Raw genomic sequence first — 25,349 nt, forward strand, 5'->3', positions numbered from 1 at the left:
TCGATATAATTCCTACTTAGATAGGGCTGCCGGAGAAATATTTGCATTGAGACTCAAACTGATTGGAATGGAGTTATAGGTTTGCGATCCGAAGATTTCACATGCCCAGACTCAACAGTTCGACAGGCATGATCTGAGACTGCTTGCTTATCTGATCATCTGTCTAGTCACCCTCCCTGGCCAGCCTTCACCTCCTGTGCCAACAAGCCCTGGGGCCAGCTGGAAGAAATGCAAGGTAAGAAGGGGAAAGTGGTGTACTAAGGTTCATGCTCCTTTGAGGTTTGAGTTAACTAAATATGAACTGCAAAGCAAAGCTGCAGGGGGTGGTCAGCTTCCATTTCCTGAAAATCCTTTTATGAGTTGAACCCTATCTGCACAGCCCAATTGAAAATCCAACACACTCGCAAATCCAGCTGGCTTGGAGTACAGGTTCTTCAACTGAACTTGAAAACATGCTGACAGGAGGAATCCTTATCACCTAATAGTCTGGCTCGTCATGACTAAGCAAGGTGAAAGGTGAATGGAGACAGGATAGACTGTACTGCTTCTGGATCATGTCAAAAACTGAATGTCTTTCAGATGATTTCAGAGTCAATGCCACTGAGACTCTTGAAGTCTCAAATTAAGTGTTTCTCTCTCACACACTCAAACAATTAAAAAAGTAAACAAAACACCTTTTTTTTCCTAAAAGCAAAATATAGAAAGAAACAGCACCTCAGAGCCATCACAAAATTGCCTTTTTCCTTGGAATATATCTATGGACTTCAAGGTAACTATGCCCAGAGATCTGAACTTTCAGAAGGGAAAAAAAATATCCATTTTGGCTTTTTTTTTATGTATTAGGAAGAGGTTTTAGTGATAGTAAATAGGGAAATGTGGTAGACTTAAAAACTCAAAGTTTTCAAAGGAAAAAACCTTCAATAAAAGAAATTGGTTTAGTTGCTTTCACATGTACTTACCATTAAGCCAAGGTATTGCATATTCTGTTCTCAACGGGCTCTGATGAGAGTTTCTAGAAATAATAGGCTCACTTCCCAAGAAGTTATAGGAAGTTCCTGAATAAAGCTCTCCATCTTTAATATAGAAAATAAAACACAATAAATACTTCAAGCCATACTACTTATTAAGTAAGTAAAATGTATAGAAATATTTCAAGACAAGTTTTCAAGAGAATAGATGGTAATTTAAACCTATCTTGAAGGAAGATGGCAAGAATTTCCTCTATATTAAATTTGACATTTTTACTGCTTATGTTTCCCCTCTGATCTTCTTTAAAGCTGATGTTTTTATATCTATTTTGTTAGTGTTCTAATACAACTTTGATGGCAGAAAATTACCAGGATTGCTCCTGTAGTAATTGTGAACACATCTACTTACAGCTGAATTATATTGTATACATAAAAATATAAATGAACCTAAAATATACCATTGAATTTTTGGAATTTAATAATTTCTTAGAAATTATTCAGAAAAAGTATAGGTTGAATAGAAAAATTATTCACTCCCAAAGTGAATCAAACTGAATTAATAAGAAGAATTTAAGGAACATAATCCAGTAAGTGTGTTCCTTCTGTTTCCTGTTTCATAATAATTTAAACTTTTCTTTCATGGTCTTGCTATATAAACATACAACCACAAACTTCACTGGTTACCCCAAATGAAGACTTAGTGTGGTTTAACCCTATGATGATATGTTCATGATCACTGATTTCCCATTAACCTATTCTGTTTGGAGAAGAAAAAGTATTCAGCCCACTTACTATTTACTTGTTAATTTACTGACAAGCATGTTTTTAAATTACTTATATTTATACACAGATTCTTCTGCAGTGCAATTTTCTTTCACTGACAGTTTCATCAGATACTATAGTGATGGTGAATGAATGACTATATCAATAGGTATCATCTGCTTGAACTGAAAATCCTAAACATTATTCCCAAAAAAACAAAAATGAAAAAAAGTCTAAAAACTATCAATTGCTGCAAGTTTTGTGTTAAAAAATCACTTTAATTATAGAATACAAATATTTTGATGCATGTCTAAATACGTTGCATATTTTAAAAAAAACAATATAACAAACTCTGGTATTACGTCCTAGTGAAAAGATTAGAGTGTGATGGAGGAGAAAGAATCAATGATTTTGTATTGATGATGTCATTAAAGTTTTAACTTACCAACCATAACTGATGTGTAGCTTTGGGCAGGGTCAAATGGACATCTACCTTTACCATCTTCATTTTTACCTCGGAGTTCAAATGACATTAAGTTCTATACAGAATTAATTTTTAAGTTAAACCAATAGAGTTACATTCGTTACTTTCTAATTCAAACAATACATGTATGCAGTCAAAGATAGCTGTATAAAAATATAAAAATAAAAGTTTTCTGTATCATTAATATTAAACATCAAAAGACACTTTAAGAGACCATGTAATGAATTAAAAAACAAACAAATAAATATTTAAGTAATAGGGAGAGGAAATAACCGAATAGCTTGGGAGCACAAAGGGAGGCAGAGGAAAGGGTAGCAGGAGGGGAGAAAAGAGTTCCAGACAGATGAGGAGGCCCAACTGAAAATGACCCCAACTGAAAAGCTGCAGGGAGAGAAGACAGTTACTAGGTGAAGAACGGAAAAGTGGAGAGGGTGGGTCAGAGGAGGTGGTTACAAGGTCGGAGAATTAGTCTGAGAAATGACTATGCAGAGTTTTGAAAACCAGATATCGACAGGAAGACAGTGAAGCTGTCAGACGATGGACGTGATATGACCCTATTTCTGGAAGTGTGGGAGTAGACTGTCTGCAACTTTATGGACTCCCAGATACTGAGAGCGTAGGGGTTTAGGAAGACCATTAAAATGGGAAAGGAGCAAAAAAATGGTGGACTGCATGAATAAGGACTTCAAAAGAGGCAGAGTCAAAGGATGTAGGAATTCTGGCAATGTTTTTGAAGTGCTGATATACAGACTCAAAGACAAGCCACAGTCTAACATAATTCCCAGATTTCTAGTATTGGGAACAATGTAAGATTCAAGTTAAGGGGAGCAATAGTGAAGTTAGAGACATGGAACAGAGAGGATATTTTATTTTAACCTAGAAGAAGGACTTCACTCTGAAACATTCAGTGATATGAAGCTCAGGGAGAGTCAGAAATGGGTGCCATCCACACAGAGTGTCAATACCATTTAAAACTATGTATTTCAGCTATTGCAAATTTACATCAATAGCACATAATGAAAGCAAAGCCTTAAAGTAAATATGTTTCTGTTAATAACCAAGCTGAATCAATATTTTGTTAAAGGCTTTGTACAGAAAGAGTGAAGTTAACCTCCAGACTCTGTGGTTATCATGAGACAGCATCACACCCGCTGGAAAACTATGACTGGCACTGGAATTCCAATTGCCTTAGGAAACATAGATTAACTCATCAGGTGTACTTTTACTTAGAGGTACACCTCTACCTCGATAGAACGCTGTCCTCGGGAGCCAAAAAATTAAATTAATGGAGGTTAAGTCCATTAATGGTTATTAGCCAGGATGGGTAAGAAACGGTGTCCCTAGCCTCTGCTTGTCAGAGGGTGGAGATGGATGGCAGGAGAGAGATCACTTGATCATTACCTGTTAGGTTCACTCCCTCTGGGACACCTGGGATTGGCCACTGTCAGCAGACAGGATACTGGGCTAGATGGACCTTTGGTCTGATCCAGTATGGCCATGCTTATGTTCTTTTCTCCAGTTCACCTCATTATTTAAATGAGCAGTTTTAACTGGTTTAAAAGTTACTAATAAGAGAGAATGCATAGTCACACTTACCAGATGATCACAGATTGGCTGAAATGCATTTGTGCCACACACAAAGAGGACATCATCATTCAGCGGTTGTAAGACACGCACATAGTTAAGGCACTCTGTCTGTAGTATAGAAGGAAAAAATAAATCCATTCTGATCAGCCACAACTTCAATATTATAATAGGAACACAGCTGACAACAGGCTATGTTGTCAAGTCTTCCATTGCTACTCATTACGCTCTATCACAAGAAGCATTTCATATGTTCAAAAAAATACAGGGCTAGGTGATATGATCATTACTGAGACCAGAATCCTCTCTAGCTGACTCCCTAAGAGCTCTGTTCCTGCAGCACCCAGTGTTATATTATAGGTGTACAATTGTTTCTAATATGTCCATCATCTCCTAAGTGACCAATTTTGCTTCAGAATTAGTATGTTCATAGACAATAGCTAAAATTCGGATTCACTTGGATCTTAAAATTTTGTCTCAAATCTAGTTCAGCTAAAATAGCCTGTCATAATCTGGAAGTAAAGTCTTCAATCTGCCACACATAAATGTCATTTAGCTTCAGATTACCATTTCCTGGATTTTTGTATATACAACAATTCTGATGTGGGCAGCAATCATTATGACAGTTAGCAGCTCCTAGTATGGGAATTTGCCATGTCCACGGGGGTTTCCCACAACCTTGGATGGCACGCTGTAAGCTTAGTGGCTTTTATAGCTTCCTGCAGCCTTTTGGAATGCTGTTGCTGGCAGCCCTCGCTTTACTCAAAAAATAAAGAAACATCCAATTACAGTAATTAATTCCTTTAGCTTTGGAATGAAACTGGGAGTTTAGACAAAGCTTCAAATGTCAAGGGGAGAGTACAGATTCAAAATGCTGACAACCAATGAGAATGCTTGTTAACTCTGAACACCCATCTGTGTTTATTGACTGGATCAATAACCCCTCTCTGTATTGTGAGCCTCATTTGGCAAGTTCCTGTTGGAATTATAACAGAAAGATACCACCGTTGTTCAAAACAAACTGGGGGCTAGAATAAATAAGAATGCACAACGTAACAATGAATACACACAGAAAGCCCCAGAGATAGCAACAGAAATCCAGTGAAAAGAATAAAGGGTCAGACAACAGAAATCGTACGAAATACCATTAGGTAAATTACATATAGCTAGCATAAAATACTCAGGAACCAAAGTAACCTATGTGAACTAGAGCAGTGTTTCCCTAATGGTTGATCATGACTCTCAGAGTAGTCACAAAAGGCAATCAGGGAGATCACAAGGCATTGAGAGTTTTATTACAGTTCTAAAGCAATTAAAATAAAATTTCCAGAATAACTTTGGGGCAGCCAAAACCTTCAAAATCTGTGAGGTCAAATGTAGTAGACGAGGTAGCAGTAGCAGCTTCACTCCTTTCATGTGAGCACAGGTTACTCTCTCACAATACACTATCACATTCTCCAGCTCCCTGCACACCCTTTCTATTCAAGGGCAAGTGTTCTCTATCACCTCTCACAACACGCACACACGCACACAGAGTATAGACTTATCAGTGTTCTCATTGATACAGTTACTATAAAAGTAAAAGTAACAAATTTGAGCAGGTTATAAGGAACTGCCAGCCTGAAAAGGTTGAAAAAAAATGTACCAGACTAAGTAGTTAAAGTGCAAAATTAACTGCTGCAGTTCACAAAACCCACTGCAGTTAAGTATTTGTTTGGAAAAAAAAAATTAATTATCCCTTCTAAATAGTTACATTCAAAACACTGCTGAAAATGTTTTCCAGAAACAAAATTCATAACACCTTGCTGAAAGCTAAACGATAAACAAATTCACCTGTTTGGATTTGCCCTTGTCCGCACATTTAGTTTTTTTGTCTTCAGTGACCTTCCAATATAACTGGGGAAAAACAAGCGAAACAAAAACAAGTTCAGTGCACTTCACATTCACCTGAAAGCTATTATTAAGCACAATGCATAATACAGAGAGCAAATGATGTTTAAAAGACTGTCTGCTGCAAATAAGACACTTTGCGAGTAGCTGTCAGGGACCCCTAAGTGTTTGTCTTTATCCTCTGGGGAGGTGGCATTTCTGAATGCATGTGCAGTAATGGAGGTCTCACTTCTCAGAGTTCTATCAAAAGATATACCATGACATTTCTTCTCAAATTATTAATGAAGTTCCCGGTGTTGTGTTTACTACGGAAATAAGATTATGGTAGTTTTAGAGACCTCTACATTAAAAAAGCTGAGAGAAGAATACAATTATTTTTGGGAAAATGTCAATAATTTTTGGACCGTTATGCAGATAAAAGGGCTTCAGTGGCTGTATGTGTCGCCATGGATACTGGACTGTGTCTAGTATATCTATCTCCTTGTGTTTTTCACTGAATATCAATGTGGTTCTGCAGTAGTTTTGCTTCTTAATGTGTTTCAGATAGTTTAAATTAAAATGAACAACTGTTAAAGAGGGATCAGTTTTACATGCAGCTGAAGATCAATATCATCACGGGTCATCAATATCATCACGGGTTATGAGTATTTCCTTACACAACTTTGTGAATTAACTTAACAATCAGAAGGAAGTTTCTCAAGACCATTCTAGGTGAGAAACTGTGCGCTCTCTCTTAAGGTACATCATGCTCTTTTCTGCAGACCCTTAAGTACATATACTACACACAACTCTAGCATGGATATGAACAGCAATGTAGATGGTGAGGCATTGCTTAGGTGAGTAAAAGACATGCCTGAACCCCATAGGTATGTACTCAGGTATATACCCTCCATGGCTCTCTACTCGTTCAAGCAGTGCCTTACCCTGTATAGTTTTAGCAGTAGAGTGTCCCACTGCCTCTCCTGCAGCACAGAAAGGCTCCAGCAGAGGGAAATCAGTGGAGAAAGGCTCTTGTCAGCTCTCAGCTGCTAAGTCTTTCCCCGCTGCTTCCCCCATGCCACAGCCTTTCTTTGACATGTGTAGCTACACACTGCAGCATGCACGTAGTGTGCTTTTCACTGCATCTTTCAGCGACACCTACCATAAACACCACTACAAGAGGTGTGCAGCATAGATGTAACCTTAGAGACACATTGCAAAACTTACAGCCTAGAAGGAGACTGTTGGCTTTAAGCCACCTTCGCACCATCCCAATCATTGGCTGTTATGGGGTGTGGAGCAGCCCCACTTTAGAGTAATTCAGACAATGCTAGGGGTCTATGGCAGCCTGTCCTATGGCCTAAAGTGCTGCCTGGAATCTCTGCAGCACTGTTTGTTGCTCCTGACAAGCCCTTTCTGCCTCCAGCATGCCTCCTACACTGGAAGGCAGCCTTGCAACCGTCTCCCACAGTATCTGCACTATATGAGAGACTTTTCGGACCCCTGTAAGCCACTACAGCCCTTAATGCATCATAAAGGAACCATAGCAGGGATGAGGATCTCATCATCTGGCTATTTAAAATCAAGATGGCCAACCTAAATGAAAGCTTCACAAAGTTTTAAACACACGGAGGAGCAGCGAAACATTTATTTTCCCTCTGATTCTGCTCCACATTAGGAATGCAATCACGCAAGGAGCTCTGCACTGTACACACCCAGTCATAGCTTCATAACTGAACGATTTATCAAGGTGGTAGCAAGACTACAGAAGCCTCTAACGGCACCTTCAAATTTATTTTACTTGACAGTAGCCAAGGTACTGTAATAGGTACATTGTACACCTCATTCATGGTTGCTGAAGATGGCTTGTTGTTTTTCTTTTTAATATTCAAAATTAGAGCTCAAAATTTCAGAATTTAGGAGGCAAAGCACAAGTTTTCTTAAAAAAGGTCACCAAAATGGCATTTATACAAGAATCTATTTAACATTTCTTACTGCTAGGTAACATGAAAAAAATACATCGGAGTTTAGAATTAGAAAAAGCACAGTAACCAGTCCTTCCAGGGTGAATTTTCAGAGTAATGTGCATGGATGGAGCAAACTGTCAAACTCCCACTAATGCTCACGGGAATCACAAGGTGAAATCACCTATTTGCCAAACTGAAAATTAATCCTTTAAAGAATAAAAAATACATTTTCAGTTTTAAAAAAATATCCAGTGTAATTAAAGCAGTTCCAGACATAAAATACCTCAGTGAATCTTTACTAGAATGTTTTAAAAATCAGTATTTCCTTCTGACCTTTCATGTTTTTCAATGACACTACAAAATTACATGTCATTTTTTCTTCCTGAATAATATAAATGCACAACATAAACACAAATATATTTACTATAGTCTACACACTATAGCTACATGAAATATCCTACTATCTATAACTGTAGAAAAACAAATATACCCCAAAAAATTCTGGGATGCAATTTTTTTTTTAAAAGGTGGATAGGAAATTAAAAATGCATACCTACCTCATGATGTTTTTCAGCAATATTCACTGAATTTAATGCAAAGATCACTTCTCTAGCTCCTACATACAAAACGTCTTTGTCATCACTTAGTAATAAAGTTGAATAGTTAAACACTTCTGGCTCCTGAAAATGGACCAGTTGTACTTCTGTTAAAGTAAAACAAACAGTGCTATGTAAAGAATGAAAACCATTTGAGGACTTTTTTTTTTTCTGATCTATCTAACCGATCCTGCAGTACTTTGACAACATCTTAAAAGCAGCAAAACTGAACACAGAATCCTAATATTATAAAAATCTTAGGGTCATCAAAAAGCTTAGTTAAATCGTGGGTTCAGTTAGGGCTAGTCTACACTATCCGCCCGGATCGGCGGGTAGAAATCGATCTCTCGGGGATCGATTTATCGCGTCTCATGTAGATGGATAAATCAATGCACTTACTCCCACCTCATCAGGAGGAGTAAGCGCCGTCGACGGGGGAGCTGCGGCGGTTGATTTGCCGCCGTTCTCACAGCGGGGTAAGTCGAATAGGATACGTCGAATTCAGCAACGCTATTCATGTAGCTGAATTTGCGTATCTTAAATCGACCTCCCTCCCCCTTAGTGTAGGCCTAGCCTTAGTCAGGAGTTTGGGATTGCAGCACTGACATACAATAGCTTTTTCCTGGATTTAAATTTAAATTAATATCTGGGATTTGTGCTGCTGACCTCAGTTTAATTTACATCTGGGATTTAAAACTACTGCACATTTGTTGTATGTTTATTTCATATTATGTACACATACACATGCACACAACAGCATACAAAAAATTACATTAAAACTCTTAAACTTTAACCCTCTGCTTCATTCTTAACTAACCCTGTGCAAGACTGAACGAAGTGTTAGACTGCCCAACCAAGATGCACCTTGATAGGGGTAGGTAGCAAACTACATTTACCCCCGTACACCAAACTTGTATCCACAAGACATCTTGTGCCACCATCAGCACAGAGAATTGTAACATGCTCTTGCAGGGAACTGCTTTAGTCTCAGCACTATGTGCTGCCAGTGAAATGGATTAAGCTGTAGTTCTCTGATCCTAAAGTAAGATAAGTACAAAAAAACAGTTCAAAATGGCCAACCTTTGCAACAAAACACTTGATAAGGGAGTGAGGGGAAGCAGAAGACACAGGCCACTCCTTTTGCCTTTGGTTTTCTAGCTGTCCTCTTGAGGCCTGCAGGTTCCTAATCAGTCACAAACACCTCAGAAGGGAAATGAGGGCTGACAGGAATTAGACAAAATATTGGGCAAACTTGTCAGAAAGGCCTGGTTGAGCTGCCAGCTGCTTGTGAGGCAGGAAAAACTGGGGGAAACTTCAGAGACAGGGCGTTCCCCTCCTGCCAATGACTGACAGGTCTGGCCCACACCAAAGCTGCAAGCAGCTGAAGTACCATTGTAATGGATTTGTGAACTAGAGCTAATTAGGAATTTTACAAGTCGTTTTTGCATCAAAACCAAAACTGTGAAACTGATCAGATTAGATGAATTTTCCAACTCGAAAAAGCGTAGAGAAAACAGTTTTCATATTGTTAAAACATTTTATTTTGACATTTTCTCAATGAAAATATTCTAATTTTCAGGTTCAAAACGACTTTTGGTTTCAAAATATAAGTTAATTAGACCAAAAAGTCAAAATAAAAATGAAACTTTTCAAAATTATTGGAACATTTTTAATCACCTAAACTGGGCGGGGTGGCAAGGGGCGCTTGAGGGACGGGACAACAGTTTTTCGTTTGTGAATATTTTCAAGATTTTTACTTTTTGTCCCAATGCAAGATGGAAAACAAAAATTTAAATTCTCAAAAATATTCATGAGATGGGAAAACCGTTTCCTCTGCGGACCTTAGCACAAAGAAGAAAGTTTCTCTGCGTGTAGAACTAATGAGGAGACAAGCTCATGTTTAATTCCTATGAAATAAATTTCCTTTCCCTCTATCAATTCTTTTCCTCATTCTGTCTACCCTTTTGTTCCTTTTTCTGCTCTACCCTTTATACCAGTGGTGGGCAACCTGGGCCCATCAGGGTAGTCTGATTGCGAGCCACGAAACATTTTGCTGACGTTGACTGTCTGCAGGCACGGCCCCTCGCAGCTCCCAGTGGCCACAGGTTGCCCACCACTGCTTTATATCATACCCCATCTTCATTATCAGCTCCTTTCTGCTATCCCCCACTCTTCCTCACTTTCACTCTGGTTGCATGTGTATTTGAGAGACAGAGAAAGTCACCATATTCCCTACTCGTAGTGGGGCAGTTGTATGGAGATATGTTCTTACATATGTTCTGCCCACTTTGGCAGAGGAGGGGTTAAAGCAGGCTGAAGGGAGCCTGTGCAGAACCCGGTAGGGTGACCAGATGTCCCGATTTTATAGGGACAGTCCCAATATTCAGGGCTCTTTCTGGTATAGGTGTCTATTATCCCCCACCCCGTCCCGATTTTTCACACTTGCTATCTGGTCACCCTAGAACCCGGCCAATTAGAGAAGGGCAGAAAGTCAGCCAATCAGGCCAGGCTGGGCCCTATATAAAGGCTGCAAAGCAGAGGAGACAGCAGTCTCTTCCTGACAAGCAAGGGAGAAGGACTGGCTCCCTGTAGACAGAGCACCTAGGCTAGAGCAGTGCTGGGCAGGCTCAGGTGAGCAGAGAGAGAGCTCCGGCCCTGTTACCTGCCAGGCGGCGGCCACTGACGAAAAGGGCCAAGAAGGTGAAAGAGCCAAGAGGAAGTGGCCCAGGGTACACAGGGAGAAGAGGGGATTGAAGGAGGGCAATGGGAGCTGCCGCTAAAGGGTCTCTGGGTCGGGACCCAGAGTAGTGGGCAGTCCTGGGTCCTCCTCCCCCCCGCCCCCACACTGCACCTTACCATGGAGGAGCAGGACGAATGGACTGTGCCTTGTCCCTGAGGCAAGGGACTAGACTTTGGGGCGGCAGGTGGCCACGAAGGAAGGTGCAAACGGAGGACTGCTGATATCCCCAGAAGGGGAGAGAATAGAGCAGGGGCACAGCCGGAGGATGCTGCAAGCCAGGGTGTAACGTGGTTCCCAGACAGCACAGCCAAGCAGGCAGAGGGCGCTCCACGGCTAGGACATAGCTAATTCCCAGAGCAACCAGCAGGAGATGCCGCGGTGCTGAGTTCCCGACACGTTACATAAATCTTTGCCAAGAGAACAAATAGAAAATCCCTCACCTTATTAAAAGAGACTGCAGGCAACATGTTAATGTATAGCTGTTGTGTGAATTTAAATTGGGAGTTCAATTGGAAATATGCACAGTTTGGCTGAGGCCCTATGATTTTGGTGCATGTTTGTATTTAAAACATACCCTAATTTAGCAATGTAGCAGAAAATTCCAGATTAATACTAGGTACAGGGAAATATTTTCAGGGCCTTGTGCCAGTATTTTATTGTGGTCCTAATGTCCATTTATATTTTCCTACAATAAACTCATTTGTACTTGACATCTGTGCTTAGGGCTCTTTCTTCACACTGGCCATAAGCTTGCTTCACTACACACTGCAGGCCTCTCATATCAGTTGCGGAGTCAGGAGGAGTCAAGGACTCAATGGCATCCTTCACGCAGGATTCCCTCCTCACACAATAAAAACAACCTTTATGGTATCTAGAAAGAAACGTCACAGACATTACATACAGTAGCTCAACATATTTTATTGCCTTATAATCCGTGTTCCAAAAATTATTCAAGTCCTGGGCTATACAGAGCATGTAGAATTCCATGGGTTTACTTTTTCACCCCATATTTGTTCCATTTCTGCTAATGGAAATCAGAATGGTTATGAGTATTAGATGTGATAGTGGCTATGGGGAAAAAACTGCTCAGTGAAGAAGTTGGATTGCGTTCCAATTCCATGTCATCACGTGGCAGATGGGGAAAGGATCAAATATTTATTTACTCTTTATTTGGTAGTTTATACTGAGATGTGGACTTGTACCTAAGCTCACAAACCGGATGAGTTATAAGAACTTACATTTCTGTCAGACCTTAAGAATGGACTTAAGAATTTTAGCTTCAAGTAGCAAAGGGGGCTGCATATCTAGGCACCTGCAAAGTTCCCCTTCCCCACCATCCCTACAAAGTTCTCACCTTAATAGTAATTTAACTTTCTGCATTTCTTTTTCATCAACAGTAACATAAGAGAGATACGCAGGGAGGAACAGGGCTTCAATTAACAATGAACTGATCTCAATGGCTTTAGGACTGATTAGGACCAATTGAAACTATAAATGAAATGGCTACACAAAGTATACAATACTATACATTGACACGCTCCAACAGTTGCTAAAAGATTTTGAATGGTAAGATGACTGCACTGACAAGATACTTCTTCTCACAAAATATCATGTCTGCTATTGTATTATTTCAAATTCTACTGCAATCAATAGGACTTTGTTTTGTATTCACATTACATTTAAACCTGTACTATGTAATGTAAGTGTAAGTTTAAAAAAAAAAAGGTAGGACAACGGTTATTGTGCAAGGACAACAGCTGTGTTCCAGAGTTTTAAAAAGGCATGAATTGCTTAGTAAGGAACTGATTCTATCCACCCACCAAAATAGTACTAATAGGTCTTCTCTGAGAGATTTTGCCGCACATCTCTTTGACAGGATGTGATTTAGATCTAAACAGAGTTATTGGACATGATTGCTAATTAGCAGGAATGTAAATAATTCTGTTCTAAAACTTTTGTTCAGGATTTTATTTTACGCTAAGTAGCCAACGAAACCTTGGGCTTCTGACTACCTCTCAGTTGTGGACAATTTCTCCTTATTATTTGTCCATCATAAGACATGTTAGTCTCTTTTCTCTGTCAATCCTGCAAAAGGATTCAGCATGGCAGGAGAAATGTACAGTATGTAGAACTCCCTAAGAGACCTACAGTGACTCCACTAGCCAAAAAAGTGCCAAGATCCTCCTAAACTCAGTTTTTCCTAAGTAGCAACACAAACAGCTTAGTGGCTATGACCAAGGCTAAGATTTTTTTACAGATATTTTTAGTAAAAGTCACAGACAGGTCACAGGCAATAAAGAAAAAATCATGGAAGCCCATGACCTGACCCTGACTTTTATTAAAAATACCCCTGACAAAATGGGGAGCCCACACTGCCTGAAGAAGTTAGGCAGCTGCGGGGGCCGCTCCGAGCTCTGGGGGCACCCACCACCTGGAGGGGTTCATAGCTCCAGGGTCCTGTGTTCCCTGTAAGCTGCGCACTTGGGCGGTGTGCAGGAGAGATTTAAGTGATGCACACAGCCAGCAGCATGTGTTCAGGTGCCCCTCCCCCCACGTTGCGCAGTCCTGCAGTTGTTCCCGGGACCCTGCTGGCTGTGCAGGGAGGGAAAGGGGGGGGGGAGTGTGCTGATGTCAGGGTGTCCCCCTCCCATTGCCCCTGTACCCCATCTCCACAGAGCAGGGAAGAGGGGACAGCCTGGCTCAGGAGGACTCGGAGCTGCTGCGGTCTGAATGGTGAGTGTCTGAGTGCACTGTTTCTGAGATTTCCCCAGCAGCCAGCTCACAGTCTCTCTGTCTCACACACACATGTGCGCTCTCTCTCTCCCCCTCCCCACGTACCCCACCTCCGCAGAACTGGGGAGGGGAGACAACAGGGCTCCGGACAGAGCAGGAGAGCGTTCAGTGAGTGTCTTAAAGAGATAGTGTATGGCTTTCCCCAGCAGCCAGCACACACAGAGACTGTGTGTGTGTGTGTGTGTGTGTCTCTCTCTCACATACATACACACACACACACACACACACGTCTTTGCGTGTCTCTCATTCACCTCCCAACACATACTTGTATTATTTTTGTTGTTACTTCTTGGTACTTCCTGCAATTCACATATATTCTCTGAAATTTTATTCTTTCGAAGTGTTATTTTAGTGTTTGACTCGTCTATGTATTTCATAATTTTGATTTCTCTTACACTTAAATTTAATTATTTTAGTAATGATTTCTAAAATGCCTAACCTGTCCTGGCTGGAGTAATTATCCCTATGGTAACTTTTTAAAAATATGTATTATATCTAGGTTTTTTGTTTCTACTGGTGGCACACATAGGCACATACCTCGGTGCACATAACAAAATTTATTTCGCACATGGATGGAAAAAATTGGTGGGAAAACTGCCAGGGTCCCCTGGCTCAAAGCTCCGGGGTACTCCCACAACCCGTGGTGGCCAGAAGCTTTGAAGGACCCCCAGCACCCGCAGAGTCCTGGAACTCTGGGGGCCCCTGGCACCCACAGCCACGGGGAGCTGCGGGCTCCTCCTGCAAACACAGGTCCCGGACGACAGGACTGAATTCACAGAGGTCGCTGGAAGTCATGGATTCTGTGACTTCCGCAACCTTCTTGAAAAAAATTGTAGCCTTAGCTATGACACTTGACAGACAAGAATTTACTCTCTCTCAAAAGGGGGCAGGCACTTTTCCCTAACTCAGTAAATCACATTAGAGAGCAATGACAATATATTGAACAAAAAATCCATACTAGTAATATATTATATTCTTTTTCAGCAAACAAAATCTGATTTTACCCTAACTTTGACTTTCCAGAACTTTCTATTGCTGTAATGATGCTTGATAAAAGAAATACATGAAGGTGTCACCTTATGTACCATATGAAGACACATCATAGGAATTTTTCAATTTGTTTCATATCAAGAAGCAAAACAAGAAGCTTTGGCATATTTTTCACAGCATAGAAACAGTCAATTAAACGAACATTTTTATATTGTTATTTTTCCTTGTAGTGAAGGTCTGGTCCATGCTTTACAAAAGTGACTAGTGACTCTGGGTTCCTATTTGGGTGCTGAAAATGGAACAAATTCAAGGGGCCTGGTGTTCAGACATTTGCTCTTTCTGAAAATCAGGCCCCAGAATCACTAGTTACTTTTGAAAATTTTAGCCTTGATCATTTATTCAAGTTTCGTAATAGCAACAGCTAAGCAAAGTCTCTGTTAAGCTGGGGTTTGAGGAGTTAAGAAAGGGACTGGCAGGGCCCATATCACCTCAATTGTTTTCTGTTACAAAGTGTTTAAAGAAATTACATAGGACACCCACACACTATGGAGATTCTGTACATTTCACTACTTAAGTCACTGTTCTTACCTCTATGTTCCCAAGTGATTCTTGGTACTGGACCAAATGCTGCTGCTGCTCCAAACAATAAACCCAAAGCTGCATACAAACCAGAGAGAGCCATGATAGGAGTCCTTGCTCTATGGAAGTTGGAGGATAACTGCAACCTAATGTTCCTTTTGCAGAAGAAATCTCCAGTTCCAAATAGTATGTTACAGGGTAGACATTGCCGAACTAACGTTGCAATAAACAGGTTGGAAAGATGTTCCCAAGCCTATGCATCCAATAGATTACTTCTCCAAGGTAATAAACATTTGCCAGGTCGCAGAATACAGAGATTGTTCACACTTTCCACAGTGTTTCTCAGCAACTATTCTGCCTCTTGAGAACATTCTTCCGTTTTGTCTTAGTAGTAAATGAAACTGCATAGGGGAAAGAGGGTGGGGAAAAAAAAGAGAAGGAAGTGGGTTGAGTTTTCAAAAAGATCAATGGTTTACAGCCACGTGGTATTTTTGGCAAGTACTTCAACAACTCTATGCAGGGTTTATAAAAAGAGTAATTTTCACAAATTACATGATTATAAAATTATAATTTATATGATAACTACAAGCAAATATTGACAACAATAATTTCCATCTACTACCCATACTATATTTCATATTTTGAGGCGCACAGTACTGCCATTTATGTAAGAGGAAAGTCTACTCTGATTTACATCTTTTCCTGCCTTTAAACGTGTTTTTTTTTAAACTCTACTTTTCTGAAATATAAAAAAAAATAAATACAATGGTGAGTTTAGCAAATTTATATTTCAACATGATCTCTTCCGGAATCATGTTGAGACTAGAGCTGGGGAAAACGTTTCACCAAATTGTTTGTGTTGAAAGAAAACATTCCAAAAAAGTCAAACCATTTTGTTTCAATGTTTTCAAAATGAAATGTTTTGATTTTTCAGTTTCAAAACTTTTTTAAAAAAATTTCCTTCAATTTTATTTTTAAAAAAATAAAAATTAAAAATACTTTAATTTTAAATGAAATATTTTTGTTTGACCCAATACAAAAAGAACTTAGACTTTTTAATTCATCAAAAATTTTGAAAAAATTTGTTTTCAGTATGAGGCAAATTTGTTTTCTCCATTTTTCAGCGTTCTCAACAAACCGAAAAAATCCTTTATTTGCACGGCTCTAGTCAAGACATCTATTTGCCCAAAATGAAATGTTTTTGCTCTTTCAACAACCTTAATTTTTTTATGGTCAGTCTCCTTCCTACTCAAAAGCTCCAAATCAGTCATCAGAGATGTGTGGGTCCAAGACATGAATACAGGCCTAAATTCTCATTTCCTCACTCATGTAAGGATATCATAGTATTTTACTCCACAAGTGGTTTCACAAACCATTTCAATGTGAGTAAGTGTAATAGGCTGGGCCTTTCTCTGGGATCACACTTGGGTGGTTTCAGAGGCTCTTCTCCTCCCACAGTCCTTTTCCTGCTTTGGAACCTTACTCCAGCCTTTCCAGAATCTCCAGTGTGGGGTCTTCCACTAATATTCAGTCTCTGAGTTTCCTATAAAGGTCTGATTTGTTTATAGCAGTCCAGCAAGGCTGGACCCCAGGTCAGGGTTTATCTTTGCCCCTTGCCCCATGGTGATCAGCTCTTGGGTCTGTTAAGGCCTTGTGGTCGATGGAGGTTTGTCAGCTGTTTCTCCCTCAGCTACTCTATAGAAAGAGTCAGCTACTTCTGAGGCACAGCAACTTCCCTTCTGGTTGCCACAAATTCCTGTGATGCTCTCCTTTTTAAGCTTGCATCCTCCAGAGGAGCAGGCTCTGTAGGTCTCCCTATTTAGTACTGGAAGAGTCCAGAAGCGTCTTCTCCTGATTGGGATGGAGGCGTGCCCCATCACAGTAAGGTTATCAAAACCTGGCCCATAATAAAATTCTGCTTATTACTAGTTCCTATCTGTCCATGGTCAAGTCCAACACATACACACTATTTTAGGGATGTGCTGTAAATGTGAAATCCTTGGTAAAAAACACTCTGTGGTGCCAAATACTTCATTTCCTCTAGAAGTAGTTTTGGAAAGTCACCCATTCTACAGCACAAAGAAGGGACTGACAAGGCACTATGTCTGACAGGTTCGGCACCATTTTGCTAAGACAATTAAGGATACAACAGTAAGCTATGGAAGCATTTGAACCAAACCAAAATCAAAGACTCCAAGCCCTTTTTTTTTTTTGGTTCCTTGTGAGATTGAGGGAGGCCCTAGGGAAAAGCTGTCAAGTTTGACTTTGCACCAGTGGCAGATGAATCTGAATGCATGTAGTCAGATTAAATCACATTTAGATTAAGCAGAATTTTAAAGACTGCTATAGTTTTCATTTTGAAGGGCAGTTAGTTTCTTTGATATTAAGAATATAGTACTTAATACACCACACATATTAAAGGTGATTTGCAAAGGTTTTTCTGGTTTTGTTTTTAAATCCCCCTTCAAACATTAGTTAGATTCCATAAAAGGAACAAAGTGAAATATAGTTAGCATTTAGCACCACCAAAAAAATCCTAAGAAAATCCTAGCTACAAATCTTCTCATTTCCCTGACACAGCAAATTACATTGCCTCCAACTGAGCACATAAAGGGCAGGGCCACCGCACCCATCTCTAAGTTCCTTTACCCCACAAAGTCTGGATGTTATCAGACTCTGTAATAGGAGGGATGGGGGGCAGGTCATACACACACACATATGGAGCACACATCTTGAAGAATTACAGTTACGGTAATTTCTTCTTCTTCTTCCAGAGTTTGCCTATGTAATCCATTCCACTCCTGGTGATTCCTAAGCAGTGATCTAGTCACAGGAGGTGGATACTAGGTGCTGCAATAGAAGTCTTTTAAGGCATTGCTTAACTTAGTAAGAACCAGTTTAGTATTTTTATTTCATGTAATTTAGTAGCAGTGTAAAAAACAGAGCAAATATTTTTGTAAAATGGCAAAACATTTTAGTTTCTTTTGGCTCCCATTCCAGTTGAATGTTAATTTCTTCTTCTATTTTATCACTTAGCTTACTGAAGGTCCCCAGTCCACGTTAATCAGTTTTCCTCTCACCTTCTTTCTTGCTCTTTTTTTATAATTATATAGCACTAATATCATTGGAGCATAGAGGCAATCATTCTCTTCCATTTATTTAATAGGCAGCTGAAAATGCAATGACCTATTAACCCTTCTATAATATGAAAGAGAGGTCTCCAGAGTGATACTGCTAGTGTCCTGTAAGTTTATGAGTCCCAAAATAGAATTATTTTAATCCTATAGCCCCATGATGGAAAAGTATCGGTGCTTACTAGTTGCCATGGTTACTGTCTTGGGCTATCTCACCTTTCTTAAATGATGAAAAATGACAAGGAAAGTCTGGAACAAACAAACTACATTATCGTCTCAAACTGAGGAAGAATAAAAACTGTCTGCCTGGTTCATTAAGTGCTCGTTTTTCTATGCTGACTGAAAAGCCTTCTGGCTGCCCAGCAGAAATAAGACATTTTATACTCCCTGTGTTGATCAGCAAATGAACCAATTTATATAAAAAAAAAAAAAAAAAAAAAAAAAAAAAAAAAAATCTGACTTACAGGACAGTCTGTTTAGGGCCAACTTGTAACACAATTAAAAATATATATTTTTGGTAGTTTGGTACAAAATATGCTGTACTGAGGAACACAATGCTGCAAGGTGGTGTGTATGCTCATCCCCCATTAGTTTCAGTGGAAGCTGGAGGGTAACAGAACCTGGCCAAATCCACCACAGCAAAAATTACAGTATATATTTATATACAATATACACAGAAAATGCCTAGGATTTACCATTTTTTCAGAGTTGAAAATTGTTTTTAGGGGCTGGTTCATTCACACTTGCTGGGAACTTATCCCGAGAGTGCAAGGTTTCAGTATGAAACTGCTCTGATGTAATTCAAGTGAGAGAAAGAAAATAACACAGAATATACAAAACCAGTGGCCTGATTTTCAAAACTGCTGAGCTACTGCAATTTTCATTGACTTCAATGGGACTGATGAGTGCTCAGCACTTCTGAAAATTAAGTAATTGTGAAGAGATTTAATCCTAAAAATGAGCCATAATTTGCCTAAAAGCAAGTAAATATCAGAAAGAATACATAAAGCAACCTTGAAACCCTAAGTATACTATCAACTTTCAATATTTAGGCTATGTTCTTTCAGGGCAAGGAATGTTTCTATGTTCCATAACACAGCTATAACTTTTCAAAGGTAGATGTATTTAAAATAATAATACATAATGTTAAAATATATACTCTGCTGCCAAGAATTTTTCAGTCATCATTTGGCTGCAATTAATCACAATACAAAGGGCACACTGCCTGTATGATCTCTCCTTAATGCTCTATAGCAAATGTTGACTGAAATACCACCTTTATACAAGGAAAAAAACCAATTAACAGAGCACATGGCAGTTTTCCAGGGCACAGCTGGAATTCCAGAGCTGTGAATGTCCCTGTGTTCATCAATAATGTTAGTGCACAGACAGAGAAATAAGAGATGTCAATTTCTGATGCAGCAAAGGAACAATGGTAAAATAAACGACATACTCAAGAGAGCGTATGAAATAAAGCCTCCATGGTTTGAAAATGTTATTACATAAACAATGGAGAGTAAAACAGTAAAATCTAAAATACAAAAATGGGGAGCTAGATGGCTTAAAATACTGTTATAGCGACAAAGACACATTCACCTCTGTCACCAGCTTGAACTTGCCACAGGTTAGTAGTGACTGAATGTTAGTATGCTTGGTGGACTGTATGGCACAATTTAGTCACTCAGGCCATTTTCTGTTGGAGACATGTCCCTACCAAAAAACTAGCACCGCAACGGGCACGACTGTTGACAGACTTAACAGAGAGACCAACGATGAAAGGGGCCTGAAAGACTGTCAAGGCTGTATCCCCACTTTGAACTTTAGGGTACAAATGTAGGGGCCTGCATGAAAACTTCTAAGCTTAACTACCAGCTTAGCTCTGGTCCACTGCCACCATCCCAAGGCTAATTTCCTTCCCTGGGTAGCCTTGAGAGACCTTCACCAATTCCCTGGTGAATACAGATCCAAACCCCTTGGATCTTAAAACAAGGAGAAATTAACCATCCCCCCTTCTTTCTCCCACCAACTCCTGGTGAATACAGATCCAACCCCCTTGGATCTAAAACAAGAAAAAAAATCAATCAGGTTCTTAAAAAGAAGGTTTTTAATTAAAGAAAAAGGTAAAAATCATCTCTGTAAAATCAGTATGGAAAATAACTTTACAGGGTAATCAAACTTAAAGAGCTCAGAGGACTCCCCTCTAGTCTTAGGTTCAAAGTACAGCAAACAAAGATAAACACTCTAGTAAAAGCTACATTTACAAGTTGAGAAAACAAAGGAAAACTAAGACGCTTTGCCTGGCTTTTTACTTACAAGTTTGAAATAGGAGAGACTTGTTTAGAAAGATGTGGAGAACCTGGATTGATGTCTGGTCCCTCTCAGTCCCAAGAGCAAACACACTCCCAAACAAAGAGCACACACAAAAACCTTCCCCCCCCTCAAGATTTGAAAGTATCTTGTCCCCTTATTGGTCCTTTGGGTCAGATGCCAGCCAGGTTCCCTGAGCTTCTTAACCCTTTACAGGGAAAAGGATTTTGGAGTCTCCGGCCAGGAGGGATTTTATAGTACTGTACACAGGACAGCTGTTACCCTTCCCTTTATAGTTATAACAAAGACAAACTGCCTTCTTATTGCTCAAGATGGTCAGGATGGAGGCCCACGGGCAGACCAGTGTGAGGAAACTCATTTTAGTGAATGAAGAGGATTTCAGCTTCCAGGGCTGCCAGTCCGGCACTCCTTCCCAACACTAAATTCACTATATATAGAATATACAAAAAACTACATTAAAAGATACGTAGGTTCCAAAGTCGAACACTTGAAAGCTAGGAAATGCTCAAATTATAATTGGCTGTGCAACTTTAATGTGCGTCCAACTTTAATGTACGTCCAACTATGGAGGAAACAGCATGTGATCATGCACAAGGGGGGGGTTCTGGCATTTCCTACCTTTTGAGCGCCTTGCAACCTTAGTGTTCTTTTAATGTAGTTTATCTATTTTATATATCCCCTAGATTAAAAAAAATAAAGATTTTCATCATATGAAACCATAATGACACCCCCACACACACACACATGGGTCAACAGCAGAGCTGGGATCTTTTGATCCACAGCAGTCTTATTCTTCTTGGTAGTCCATTGATCTGATGATGACAAATCTGTGCAGATCATCTATTGTTGGTCTCATGGTGTGCCCTCTGATGACTGTACAAGCCAATTCTAGAGGTGCACATTTTGCTGCAGATGGTGCATGGGAAGTTTGCGGTCAGTGGATTGTGCGCTGCTGATGCTCTGTGACGTCGTTCGCGTGCGTCTTGTAGATGCCGGCAGCGGTCTTCCTCAAAAGCGATGCAGGTATTTCTGACTGTTGTACGCCACTGTGTTCTGTCACTGGCAGCATCCTCGAGGTCCCTAGGTTTGATAGTGCTGTACTGCAGATTGGCTTTGAACATAAGAAAGGCCGTACTGGGTCAGACCAAAGGTCCATCTAGCCCAGTATCTTGTCTACCGACAGTGGCCAATGACAGGTGCCCCAGAGGGAGAGAACCTAACAGACAATGATCAAGTGATCTCTCTCCTGCCATCCATCTCCATCCTCTGACAGACAGAGGCTAGGGACACCATTCCTTACCCGTCCTGGCTAATAGCCATTAATGGACTTAACCACCATGAATTTATCCACTTCTCTTTTAAACTCTGTTATAGTCCTAGCCTTAACAACCTTCTCAGGTAAAGAGTTCCACAAGTTGACTGTGCGCTGCGTGAAGAACTTCCTTTTATTTGTTTTAAACTTGCTGCCTATTAATTTCATTTGATGACCCCTAGTTCTTGTATTATGGGAATAAGTAAATAACTTTTCCTTATCCACTTTCTCCACATCACTCATGATTTTATATACCTCTATCATATCCCCCCTTAGTCTCCTCTTTTCCAAGCTGAAGAGTCCTAGCCTCTTTAATCTCTCCTCATATGGGACCCGTTCCAAACCCCTAATCATTTTAGTTGCCCTTTTCTGAACCTTTTCTAGTGCCAGTATATCTTTTTTGAGATGAGGAGACCACATCTGTACGCAGTATTCGAGATGAGGGCGTACCATTGATTTATATAAGGGCAATAATATATTCTCAGTCTTATTCCCTATCCCCTTTTTAATGATTCCTAACATTTCGTTTGCTTTTTTGACCGCCTCTGCACACTGCGTGGACATTTTCAGAGAACTATCCACGATGACTCCAAGATCTTTTTCCTGACTTGTTGTAGCTAAATTAGCCCCCATCATATTGTATGTATGGTGTCCTTGTAACATTTCTGTGGAAGACCTATATGCCGGATGCCCTGAGAGAGCTCACCATACAGAAGCTGACGGGGGATTCTGTTGGCATCTATGTAGCTAACATGACCGGTCCAACGTAGCTGTGACTTCATGATCATTATTTCGATGCTTGTCATCTGGGCTCTCTCGAGGACCTCGAGTTTGGGCACTTTGTCTTGCCAGCGGATCTTCATGTTGTTGCGGAGGCAGCGCATGTGAAATGCTTCAACCTGCTTGATGTGACGCCTATATAGTGTCCATGTTTCGCACCCGTACAAAAGAGATGAAAGAACAACAGCTCTGTACACAAGCAGTTTTGTTGACATCCGGATGTTGTGGTGATTTAAAACTTTGACATGCAGACAGCCAAGTGCCTGGCTTGCTTTGGATATTCGTGCGTTGATCTCATTATCCAGTGATCCATCACTGGATATGACACTACCCAGGTATTTAAAGTTCTCCACTACTTTCAGCTGAGTGCCGTCGATGGAGATACTCAGGACAGAAGCATTTGATCCAGGTGCAGGTTGATGGAGAACTTCTGTCTTTCCGAGGCTGATAGTCCGAAAAGTTGCGAGGCCTCAGCAAACTTGTTGACAATGTGCTGGAGATCATTTTCAGTGTGAGCCATGAGGGCACAGTCGTCAGCAAAGAGTGCATCAAGAAGAAGTTTCTGCACTGTCTTAGTCTTTGCATTCAGGCAACGGAGGTCAAAAAGTGAACCATCATGCCGGTATTTCAAGTATATGCCTCGGTCCATATCTTTCATTGCATGGTTAAGGACACATGCAAAGAACAGGTTAAATAGGACAGGAGCGAGAACACATCCTTGTTTCACGCCGTTGGTGATGTTAAAGGGGGCTGTGGCTCCATCAGACAATACTTCGCCTGTCATGCTGTCACGAAAAAGGCGTATAATCTGGGCAAATTTTCTTGGGCAGCCAAGTCGTGTTAGAATGGTTCAAAGGGCTTCCCTGTTGACAGTATCAAACGCCTTGTCAGATCTATGAAGACAGCATACAGGCGCATGTTCTGTTCAATGTACTTCTCTTGTATTTCTCTGACAGCAAACACCATGTCGACTGTGCTCCAGTCAGGTCGAAAACCACATTGACTTTCAGGCAGATTTGCCTCGGAAATACTGGCTATTAGGCAGTTCAAGATGATGCGGGCGATGATCTTCCCTCCAACGAAGAGGAGGGATATGCCTCTATAGTTTCCACATTCTGCTTTGCTGCCTTTGTTCTTGAAAAGAGAGACAATAGTAGCATCACGAAGGTCCTGTGGTATGTTTTCATCCTCCCAGATGTTGATGATCACACTGTGGAACGCTGCTAGTGCTGCTGGACCTGCTGCTTTGTATCTCTCTGCTGGTATCCCATCTTTTCCAGGAGCTTTCCCTGGACTCATCTGGCTAACAGCTTTCCTAATCTCATCTATAGCGGGCAGAAAGTCAAGATCTGTCAGAGCAGATTGTTGTGGAATTTCATTGAGGACAATATTATTCACAGTTGATGGTCTATTGAGAAGGTTGCTAAAGTGTTTTCGCCATCTTTCGTTGATGCCTTCTTTATCCTCAATCAGCTTTGTGTTGTCTAATGAGAGCAATGGGGAGGTCCTTGGTTTAGAAGGTCCATAGACAGTTTTAATAGCACTGAAGAACATCTTTAAGTTGTGGGTCTCAGCATAGTGCTCAATTTCTTTGGCTTTGCTCTCCCACCAGTTATCTTGTATCTGATGGAGGTCTTTCTGTGTTTTGCTCAGAAGGTACTTGAAATGGTCCTGCTTAGAGACTGAGGAGGGGTCATTCTGCCATTCGACACAGGCTTTTCTCTTTACTTCCAGTGCTGAGCATATTTCTTCTTGGTTCTCAAACCAATCCTGATGTGTTCTTTTCGTTGGTCCAAGAGATGTTATTGCTGTGTCAGTCACTATCTCCTTGAACTGGTCCCACTTTTCGGTTACCGTATCAATCAGTTGTCCGTGCGATGTCAGTTTGTCATCAAGACTCTTCTGGAATTTGTTGAAACATTGAGCAGTCTTATACCATTTGAGCTAATGGAGCAGCCAGTGACTGTAGAAGGCTGTGTGGTTATAGACACTTCTGCCTCTATCCCTACCAGCCTCTCCCTATCTCTTTCTGCTCCTATCCCTGCTCCCTGGCTAATGCTGCTTTCCCTTTCCTTTTGCTTCTACCTGTTCCTCTCCCTTTTCCTATTCTCCCTCCTAGCCCCTTGCTCCGTTCCTGCCATGTTCCCTGGTGTTCCTATCTGCCCCCCTCTATGGCTCCTGCTCTTCTCCACATCTACTACCCCATCCCCTTCTTCCCCCCCTCCTCCCTCTCTCCCTTCCCACTCCTCATCCCTCTACCTTCAGTCAGAACGTTCTTAATATTCTTGCATACTGCCTGGGCATCAGGAGAGGGGGCACTGAGAACACAGGAGAAACACTTTTCCTCCTTTCGGCTCCTGTGCCTGGTGACACAGCTGTCCTAGCAGCTGGGAGAAGTGGTTGCAGGGAAAGTCTTGCTCAGCCCTGGCTCAGTCCCCTGGTCTACAGTATATGCAGTAGCTC

General features: G+C 40.6%; 1 protein-coding gene across 6 annotated transcripts in view; it reads right to left on the reverse strand.

Moving 5' to 3' along the window:
• SEMA4D (semaphorin 4D) overlaps positions 1–25,349 on the reverse strand; it is a 161,462-nt gene that overhangs the window by 40,815 nt on the left and 95,298 nt on the right. For all 6 annotated transcript variants that reach the window (XM_054031481.1, XM_054031482.1, XM_054031478.1 and 3 more), the window contains exons 2-7: positions 15,342–15,733; positions 8,192–8,337; positions 5,632–5,694; positions 3,811–3,909; positions 2,176–2,269; positions 960–1,073 (exon numbers count right to left, since the gene is read on the reverse strand). In XM_054031481.1, the coding sequence (XP_053887456.1) occupies positions 960–1,073; positions 2,176–2,269; positions 3,811–3,909; positions 5,632–5,694; positions 8,192–8,337; positions 15,342–15,435 (610 nt within the window). In that variant the 5' untranslated portion in view covers positions 15,436–15,733. The remainder of the gene's footprint in view (positions 1–959; positions 1,074–2,175; positions 2,270–3,810; positions 3,910–5,631; positions 5,695–8,191; positions 8,338–15,341; positions 15,734–25,349) is intronic.

Source organism: Malaclemys terrapin, chromosome 6, assembly GCF_027887155.1.
Source record: "Malaclemys terrapin pileata isolate rMalTer1 chromosome 6, rMalTer1.hap1, whole genome shotgun sequence".
NCBI classification, from domain to species: domain Eukaryota; kingdom Metazoa; phylum Chordata; order Testudines; family Emydidae; genus Malaclemys; species Malaclemys terrapin.